The 8,366-nt window shown below is 39.3% G+C and overlaps 2 protein-coding genes across 2 annotated transcripts in view; one reads left to right on the top strand and one right to left on the bottom strand.

Moving 5' to 3' along the window:
* Positions 1–104: 104 nt before the first annotated feature.
* Positions 105–4,492, bottom strand: LOC308091421 (transmembrane protein 80-like). The gene is made up of 4 exons (XM_080437039.1): positions 4,415–4,492; positions 3,792–3,885; positions 3,077–3,169; positions 105–1,899 (listed from the first exon to the last, which is right to left on the bottom strand). Exons 2-4 carry the CDS (start codon positions 3,805–3,807, stop codon positions 1,676–1,678), a joined length of 333 nt encoding a protein of 110 aa, XP_080293165.1. The 5' UTR covers positions 3,808–3,885; positions 4,415–4,492; the 3' UTR covers positions 105–1,675.
* A 3,743-nt stretch (positions 4,493–8,235) lies between these two features.
* The window catches only part of myrf (myelin regulatory factor), a 25,326-nt gene continuing 25,195 nt past the window's right edge, over positions 8,236–8,366 (top strand). The window contains exon 1 of the mRNA XM_080437463.1: positions 8,236–8,321. Within this exon, the coding sequence (XP_080293589.1) occupies positions 8,276–8,321 (46 nt within the window). The 5' untranslated portion in view covers positions 8,236–8,275. The remainder of the gene's footprint in view (positions 8,322–8,366) is intronic.

The raw sequence follows: 8,366 nt of genomic DNA on the forward strand, positions 1-8,366 counted from the left end.
AGGTCTTTTATTTACTAAATGTACAAAATATAAAGTTTATTGCAACGAAACATATAAAACATGTTACAAAAGAAATATTTACAATTGCACCTTCTATACAAAAACTAGGACTGAATTGTGTTCCTGAGACAACCTCATACACTAGCAAAACAATGCGGGGGAAGAAACAATGAAAAAAATATACCCTCAGTTTGAACACCTGACGCTGTCCTGTGGCCTGTGTTCATACTTTATAAACGTTCTTACAGTCTTCAGAAATAAGGACCAGAAACAACTTTCATTTGTTTGTTTGTGACTTCAGTTACACGTACTAAGCAGTGAAACTGCTCACCAATAACAATAATAATAATAATAATAATAATAATAATAATAAATAGTAATAAGGCATGAAGGACACATAGAAATGACCTTGTGATTACATTGAACTGTTCTTCAGTTAAAGCGGCACCGTGTAACTTTTTTTTAATGAATACAATGTAATTTTGTCCAATCTGTATGGTAGAGTATGTTATAAATGCACCATTTAGCATTTTAATACCATTACAATATAAGTTATACAATTGGGGTGATTGTATTTTGGCTCCCTGCTCTTCTATTGAGACATTTAGATTGTGTCAAAGGTCATGTCTCAGCTAGACACAGGATCTGACACAAATTGTGACCTGATGGCCAAGATTAAATTCATCCCCTGAGCAAGCAGGCAGGCTCTATATGGTAAAAGTTTCAGGAAACCGGGTTCAAATCCAGGGTAGAAGAGGAAAGTTACATAGTGCAGCTTTAACTTGCTGTGTGAAACACTTTTGGTGAAAACTGGTTTGATTCACTACTTAAAAGTCATCGTACAAAAAGCTGAAACCACATGTGCACATTAGAATGGCAAATGTTCGGCACCTTTGTGCCAATTATCATTATTATTATTAATAATTAATTTTTGTATTATTATTATTATTATCATCATCATCAATTTGAATTGTAATATGCTGCTATGGAGACAAGTTTTGCTAGATTTGCTACATAGCTTTTCTAGTGTTTAGGTGAAATGTGTGGGGTGACTGATGACAAATGTGTAAAACTCAATCAATGCCGGCACATTACAGTTCAAGCTTTTTTCTTTCACGCAATGTATCTTTTGTCTGGATAGCATACAGTTTTACAGTAAGAAGTTAGAACACATCTCTTCCTTCAGCATTCTGCACAAAAGCTATCCATTGTTTCAGAATAAGTGAGGTGAAATTTTCCTTCGATCTGTCTTGGGAGGAAAATCTGAGTATGTGACGGCATCCTTCAAGGTATACAGTAACCATTTGATGAATGACAACCAAATCAATAATTCAAACAGGTCCAGAAGAAACCAGGGCTGATTTCATTCATGAACAAAAGAGTACACAAAAGAACAGCTCCATGTAGCCAGGCCATTCAAAACTAATAATATGTCAATTACACGGAAATATCTCGTCAATCAGTATGAATGAAACATAAGACTGAAGTGCACTCCAGACATGCTGGTGAAGCATGCTGCGTATATTTGACACTATATTGCAAAATAAATAAATAAATACAGGCCTTGAGGCCTACAGGATTTTTTCCAAATTCAAAACGGTGTAAAAAAAGTCTTCATTAAAAACAGCTTGTCAAACATGAGTAGCGGATGCCAGTACAGTGGTTGTGATAAGAGCTATTGAGAGCTAAACTCTGACCTGGTAAAACGGGTCACTGTAATGAAAGACAGCACCCCACCCAGGCAGTACGCAACTAGGAGGACGGCATTAATGATGATGTCGGCACGCAACACGTAGGACTGCCAGGCCAGGAAGTAGACAGACAGCAGCACGGTAGTCCCCGTCAGGGCCAGGCTAGCCACCACGTAGCCCTCAGTCTCCATTAGGTTGCCCTTCATGCCTGGAAACAAAGAACAACAGTGAGGGAATATATTTTTATACAAATTGATTGTTAGAATCACCAGAGACGGGTGATGTTAGAGTAACTATCATTTAACTTTGGTTAGAGATATTGTTCCATAACTCATGGCTGTTGTTGTACGTCTGCGAGGCCTTCTAACCAGCACAAACAACCTACTGTACAGTACCTGCACCTGACTAACTATCAGTGAGAGTGTTAGCTGAATGCATCAAAATGACAGTGACTTTTTAAAAGATTTGTATTGTTGTGTGTTGTATGATATGGTGTTCTATAGCTGTTTCTGTACCGTTACTTAAGGAGTCGGACTAAGCATTATTGTAACGTGATGCACATGGGATGGGATCACACTGCACCACAGGATGTTTAATTCAGTTCAGGGCAAAACGTTTAGTCTTGAGTAGTTTGTTCACAAGGACTTCACTCAGACTGATCCAATCTGTCTGTATATCTGTCCCGGGCATAACTCGCGTACGTCCAACTAATCGACTTCAAACTTGGTGAATGCCACCGATGATTGCGGGAGTGTGTTAGTGCCGAGTGGGAATTTGGTTGGACCGGCAGTTGTCGAGAACGAAAACCAGGGTTTTTTGTTTCGACATCAGCGATCCCCATATCTCGTATGGTAGTGGGTACCACACTGGGCACTCTAATAACGGGTACAACGTGTACTCTGAAAACAAGTACTCCCCAAATAGGCTGGTGCCCTCTTAGGGCACTTCTGTGTCGGGTAGCTGCATTATTCTATCCTTCCAGCAGTCTTCTCTGTGCACCTTTTTCCTCCATTCCCTTGGATGATGTTACTGGAACAGCTCTCATCATGAATATATATCTAAATGGTGCTTGTTTGGATGCCACATTGATGCTGTTCAAAATGCAATTCAACTTGAAAACACTGGCAAAATAAAGTATTGTGGAGACTGATGTTGCAATACATAATAATATAAGATATACTGTGTAGCCCACTGACCTAACTACAATCAATTGTAAAGCACATGAATAAACCAGAATTATGTCTACCTTTATTGCAACAGTTATGATGTATATAAGCATATCAAGGACAGCAGTTGCTTGTATTTCTATACAATGCCCTTCTATTCTGTTCAGTATTATCGTTTTGTTTATTATAGTGCTGCAGTGTGAAAATGTATCAACTCACCAAAGTAGAGACGCAGCAGCTCTAGGCCAGCCATGAGGAAGAGCAGACCCACATCACAGGAGATGTTCTCATCAGGGTAGCTCAGTATTTCACCTGAGAGGCACAGTAACACACTACTTTAGATCATTTAGAGAGGTAAAGAAATCTATTTTTCTTGGCTACTACTCCTCCTTATTCTACTAGAAAGTTATCTGGGCACCTCGATGTAAAATTGGCTATTTTGTACAAAATGTTAACAAATAAAATATTTGAAAAATGCTCTTACAGTGAGTAATGTAAAGTATACATGATTAGAACATGTTTAAACATTCGACAATTAAGGTCTAATATTTCCACAATTGCTACAAAACCTGTATTTCCAGTCATTTTGGGGCATTAACAAGAAGTTAAAAGGATAAAATTAAGTCTGATAATGATGTACCGTGCATTTTCAGATCATGTATACTTCACATTACCTAAGACCATTTTACAAATATTTTATTTTTTAACATTTTGGACAAAATAGCCAATTTTAAATCGAGGTGCCCAGATGTCCCTTGTGCCCACCTATCCTGTATCCGTCTAGAATACCAGATCTATCCAGTCCGTGATTAAACAAGACGGCCGGGCTTGCACACAAGTTGAATACAACTAACTGGTATGAATGATAGACAACCAGAAAGACAAGGGGTCCCCGTGGACCAGCTTGTATCCTACAGTAGAGTATGCTACTCACTCTTGTAGATGATCATGCTGAGAGTGCAGAGGAAATAGAAGACATAGTAGATGGCCGTGAAGTACAGCAGTGATTGTAGAGGGACAGATGACAGCTGGATGTAGCCTACTGTTAAAGGACTTTATTTGTAATGTTGGACAGTGGTGTAAAGTAACTAACAATTACTCAAGTACTGTACTTAAGTACATTTTTGAGGTATTTTTTATTTATTTTTACTTTACTGGAGTATTTCCAATTTTCAGTACTTTTACTTCTACTCCACTACATCTCAGAGGCAAATATTATACTTTTACTCTACTACAATTATTTGAACACTTTAGTACTTTGTAGATTTTAATTATTATTACAAAACATGCATTAACCACTTTATCCCTATATACTTTGGCTATTTTCAAAAGATTTGTGAAATGGGACATTCTGCATAATTAGTACTTTTACTTTTGGTACTTTCAGTACATTTTGATGCCAATACTTTTGTACTTTTACTCAAGTACATTTTGAATGCCGGACTTTTACCTGTAACAGAGTGTTTCTACATTGCAGTATTGATACTTTTACTATAAGTAAAACATTTGAGTACTTTTTCCACCACTGCGCACACGCACGATAAACAAAAAGGATACAACGAGGGAAGACCTTCCTAAAGAGATCAAACAAAGAGAAGGGTAATTATTTTAGTTATTTAAGACCACGGTTGACACACACACACACACACACACACACACACACACACACACACACACACACACACACACACACACACACACACACACACACACACACACACACACACACACACACACACACACACACACACACACACACACACACGAAGCAGCAACTGATCGGTGTTATTTAATATAAATTGAAGCATCATAGGTTTTCAAATTGTACTTCTGCCATCGACATCGGTGTCCATAGCAACGCGTCAACCGACCTGGTCTGGACGTCGCCATCTTGAATGAGATCTTCTCCTTCTTTCCGATGACTTAATCCCTACATTGATCAACGTCGCCACCTATTGGAAGGAAGATATACTACAAACAAGTGAAAGAGCTCCCCCCTCTCTCTTTCTCTCTCTCCCTCTCTCTAGTCTCTAGTCTACACTTACAGGCAGTGGTGGAAAAAGTACTCACATTTCTTACTTAAAAAGTATCAATACTGCAATGTAGAAATACTCTGTTACAAGTAAAAGTCTGGTAATCAAAATTTACTTGAGTAAAAGTACAAAAGTATTGGAATAAAAATGTACCAAAAGTAGAAAGTACTCAATACTCATTATGAAGAATGTCCCATTTCACAAGTTTTCAAAATAGCAGATCTACAAGAACACAATGCGTCGCATCGTAACGCATTGTGATCTTGTAGATCGGCTATTTTCAAATGGCCGAAATGTATATAGGGTTGAAGTGGTAAGTAACTAACTAAAGTTTTCAAACTACTAAGTAGTGGAGTAAAAGTACAATATTTGCCTCTGAGATGGAATGGAGTAGAAGTAAAAGTGCTGAAAATTTGAAATATTGTAAAATTGTACTCAAGTACAGTACTTGAGTAAATGTACTTAGTTACTTCACGCCACTGACTTAAAGGTTATCTATTATGTGTGGAATGTGGTAGCCTGGTCGTACTGTCAAGCTGAATGTGAAGAAATACACCTGCTGGGGGGTAGCTATAGAATAAAGTAAAAATAGATTTCTCTTGTCAGACTTCCCCAAGCCTCTGTAGGCTGTCACAACAGCATGCTATGTCTTCATAAATAATTATTTTTGCAGGCTACAGGAACTTGTATGACTTAAGTCAGTGGTTCTCATTTTGGGGGGGTTCCCAGGTGCCAGTGAAGTGACAATTTAAGGACTTTTAAGACCTTTTTAATACCAAAAAAAAGAAAGAAATAAGACCATTACTGCATCAAAGGTAATCAACAAACTACACTATAAAAACTGGTCAAACATTGGCCAAATTGTCAAATAATATAAGAAAGAGACGTTTTTGAAAATAGCCGATCTACAAGCTCACAACGCCTTGTGTTGCCAGGCGTTGTGAGCTTGTAGATCTGCTATTTTCACAATATTTCTTTGAGGAACCGGGTCAAACAAAATTGAATGCCTCAACTCCTACATTCCAAGTGCTTGTCAGGGTGGGGGGGTCCCCAATTCAAATGTGATTCTTTTGGGGGGTCGTGGCCTGAAAAGGTTGAGAACCACTGACTTTAGGGTTAGCTATCAGGGGTATCCCGTTCCGTGGAGTGTAAAGTTACTCTAGGGAATTACAGTAAACGTAAAATGAAATCTCAATGCATTAAAAAATCGCAACGCCGTCAAACCCCACCCCTGCCCCTCTCTCTCTTCAGAAAGTTACACATAACACAATGCAGGTTTATATAACATACTAAAACACCAAAATGAACTGCATTAACATAGCCAGCTGTTTCATTGTCCCTCACAGCATCTATCTCTTTCTCACTTGTCCTCTGAAACAATCTGCATAGTGTGGCTGAAATATAACGGAGGCGTTGTTTGGGTCGAATGCTGGAAAAGTGCAGTGTGTGTGTGTGTGTGTGTGTGTGTGTGTGGGTGTGTGTGTGTGTGTGTGTGTGTGTGTGTGTGTGTGTGTGTGTGTGTGTGTGTGTGTGTGTGTGTGTGTGTGTGTGTGGGGGGGGGGGGTGGGTGGGTGGGTGGGTGAGGGTGGACAGAGAGAGAGAGAGAGAGAGAGAGAGAGAGAGAGAGAGAGAGAGAGAGAGAGAGAGAGAGAGAGAGAGAGAGAGAGAGAGAGATGGTCCAGCTGTGGGGGTCAACACAACAAAACAGCATCTCACATTCAGTGGGGGGGGGGGGCGCTGGGGCTGTGGGGGCCAATGCTGTGGGGGCTGCACACAGTGGCATTGTTATAAGAGAGCTGGGGGGGGCGGGGGGTGTAGGGGGGTTACAGCTGATAAGGGAGAGAGAAATGGATCATTCCCTTAAATCCTCCCCCCCAGGGAAGCTTGGGCACAAAACGCTGTTATTATTACAGTAGTGTGTTGAAATCTGAGAGAATTGAAACAGGCCACACAAAAGCCTTTTCAATGTGTACATATACTGCACAAAACTGCATATCTACGAAACACCATGCATGTAGTATGTGATCTAAGGGGAATTTAGCATCAATTGAGCACAAGATGACACTAATGTTTATACCAGCAATGGTTCACTGTCTTTCCCTTCAAATTCAGTGGGGAACATGCATGTGCCCATTCTTCCTTCTTTATTTTCATTTATATATATATGTCTAAAATTATGCTTTAATTGCTTGTCATGTGGGGTATACAAAATATTATAGTACTTTTTCTTCTTCCACAAATAGGATTTTGTGTCTATAATTTCTGGTAAATTGCATTAAAGATATTGTAATTTGTGCCCCCTTGAAAAGGATCTCCATTCACTTCAATTTTAAGTTTGGTTTAGGATTGGAAAAAAACTACTTGTATCGTAATGTAATTTAATTCCACTCAATCAGGTCAAAACGTCCCTGTGAAAACTACACCTTGACCACACACAGACAACTTGACCACACACATGGTTTCACATGACTGTTCAGTCAGATTCACTGACATGTTTACTACAAAACAAACAAAGATGCAGTGAATGTTTCAGTGGACCTGTGGTTCTCAAAGTGGGGTCCAGTGACCACCAGGGGTCCTGGAGGGGGTTCCAGGGGTCCCCATGCATAATGTGTTAATATAGCATTTTTTTACTCAAGTAAATTTTGAATTCCAGACTTTTACTTGTAACAGTCAGAGTATTTCTACATCGCAGTATTGATGCTTTTACTTGAGTAAAAAAAATGGGAGTACTTTTTCCACCACTGACCACTGTAGTGGTCAAAGAGAAGGCTGCACATCCCTCTGGTTGAGATCACAGCACACCTGTCCCTGTCTGCTCCTCTCCTCTCCTCCTCTCCTCTTGGTCACACAGTCTGGGAGGGACAGGCTGAGGAGGAACACAATCTAATCTCACACTCGGGTTGTCAACTTTTTAGGCAACTTTTTACGGACATAATATAAACGTATTTTTGAACACAATTGTTTTTGGGGTGTGTTCAAAAAGGACATTGTCGATCATTTAAAATCGGGTCGGGATTAAGAGTTGACTGCGTGCCTGAAGGATAATTCTTGAAGACAACCTTGGATTTATTCGTTACTCGTTGACATAAAAAACAGATAGATTACTTCATGTTTATTTCAAGGTAGTGTTACTGTTACTGGAGGCGTTTATTGGTCATTTGTCAACGCGTGTCTTGAAGCCAATATCCTAATTTTCCAAGTCGCTGAGCAACACTTTATTCCGAGAAGTGGATTTATGTAAGATAAAAAAAAACATTATTAATTGTTTTTTTAAGGAGTGATTAGATTTCGAAATGTATGTGTGAGAGTTTCCCCGATCCGAATTGATTTCGTTCGGACAAGGGGAGATCGTTCATGGAGTTTTTAAGCAGGACCCGCTAGGATGGACGTGGTAGATGAATCTGAAGCGCTACAGAGGTTTTTTGAAGGTAAGAACAAGTCTCATTTAGCTTCAACATAGTAGACTAATGTTG

Source organism: Gymnoscopelus braueri, assembly GCF_963280865.1.
Source record: "Gymnoscopelus braueri genome assembly, chromosome: 9".
In the NCBI taxonomy this organism is placed as follows: Eukaryota; Metazoa; Chordata; class Actinopteri; order Myctophiformes; family Myctophidae; genus Gymnoscopelus; species Gymnoscopelus braueri.

Bases quoted from the DNA above. Each gene is read 5' to 3' on its own strand.
- LOC308091421 (XM_080437039.1), bottom strand. The intron at 1,900-3,076 runs GTGAGTTGATAC...CTTTGTTTCCAG, and splicing joins GCTGCTGCGTCTCTACTTTG to GCATGAAGGGCAACCTAATG.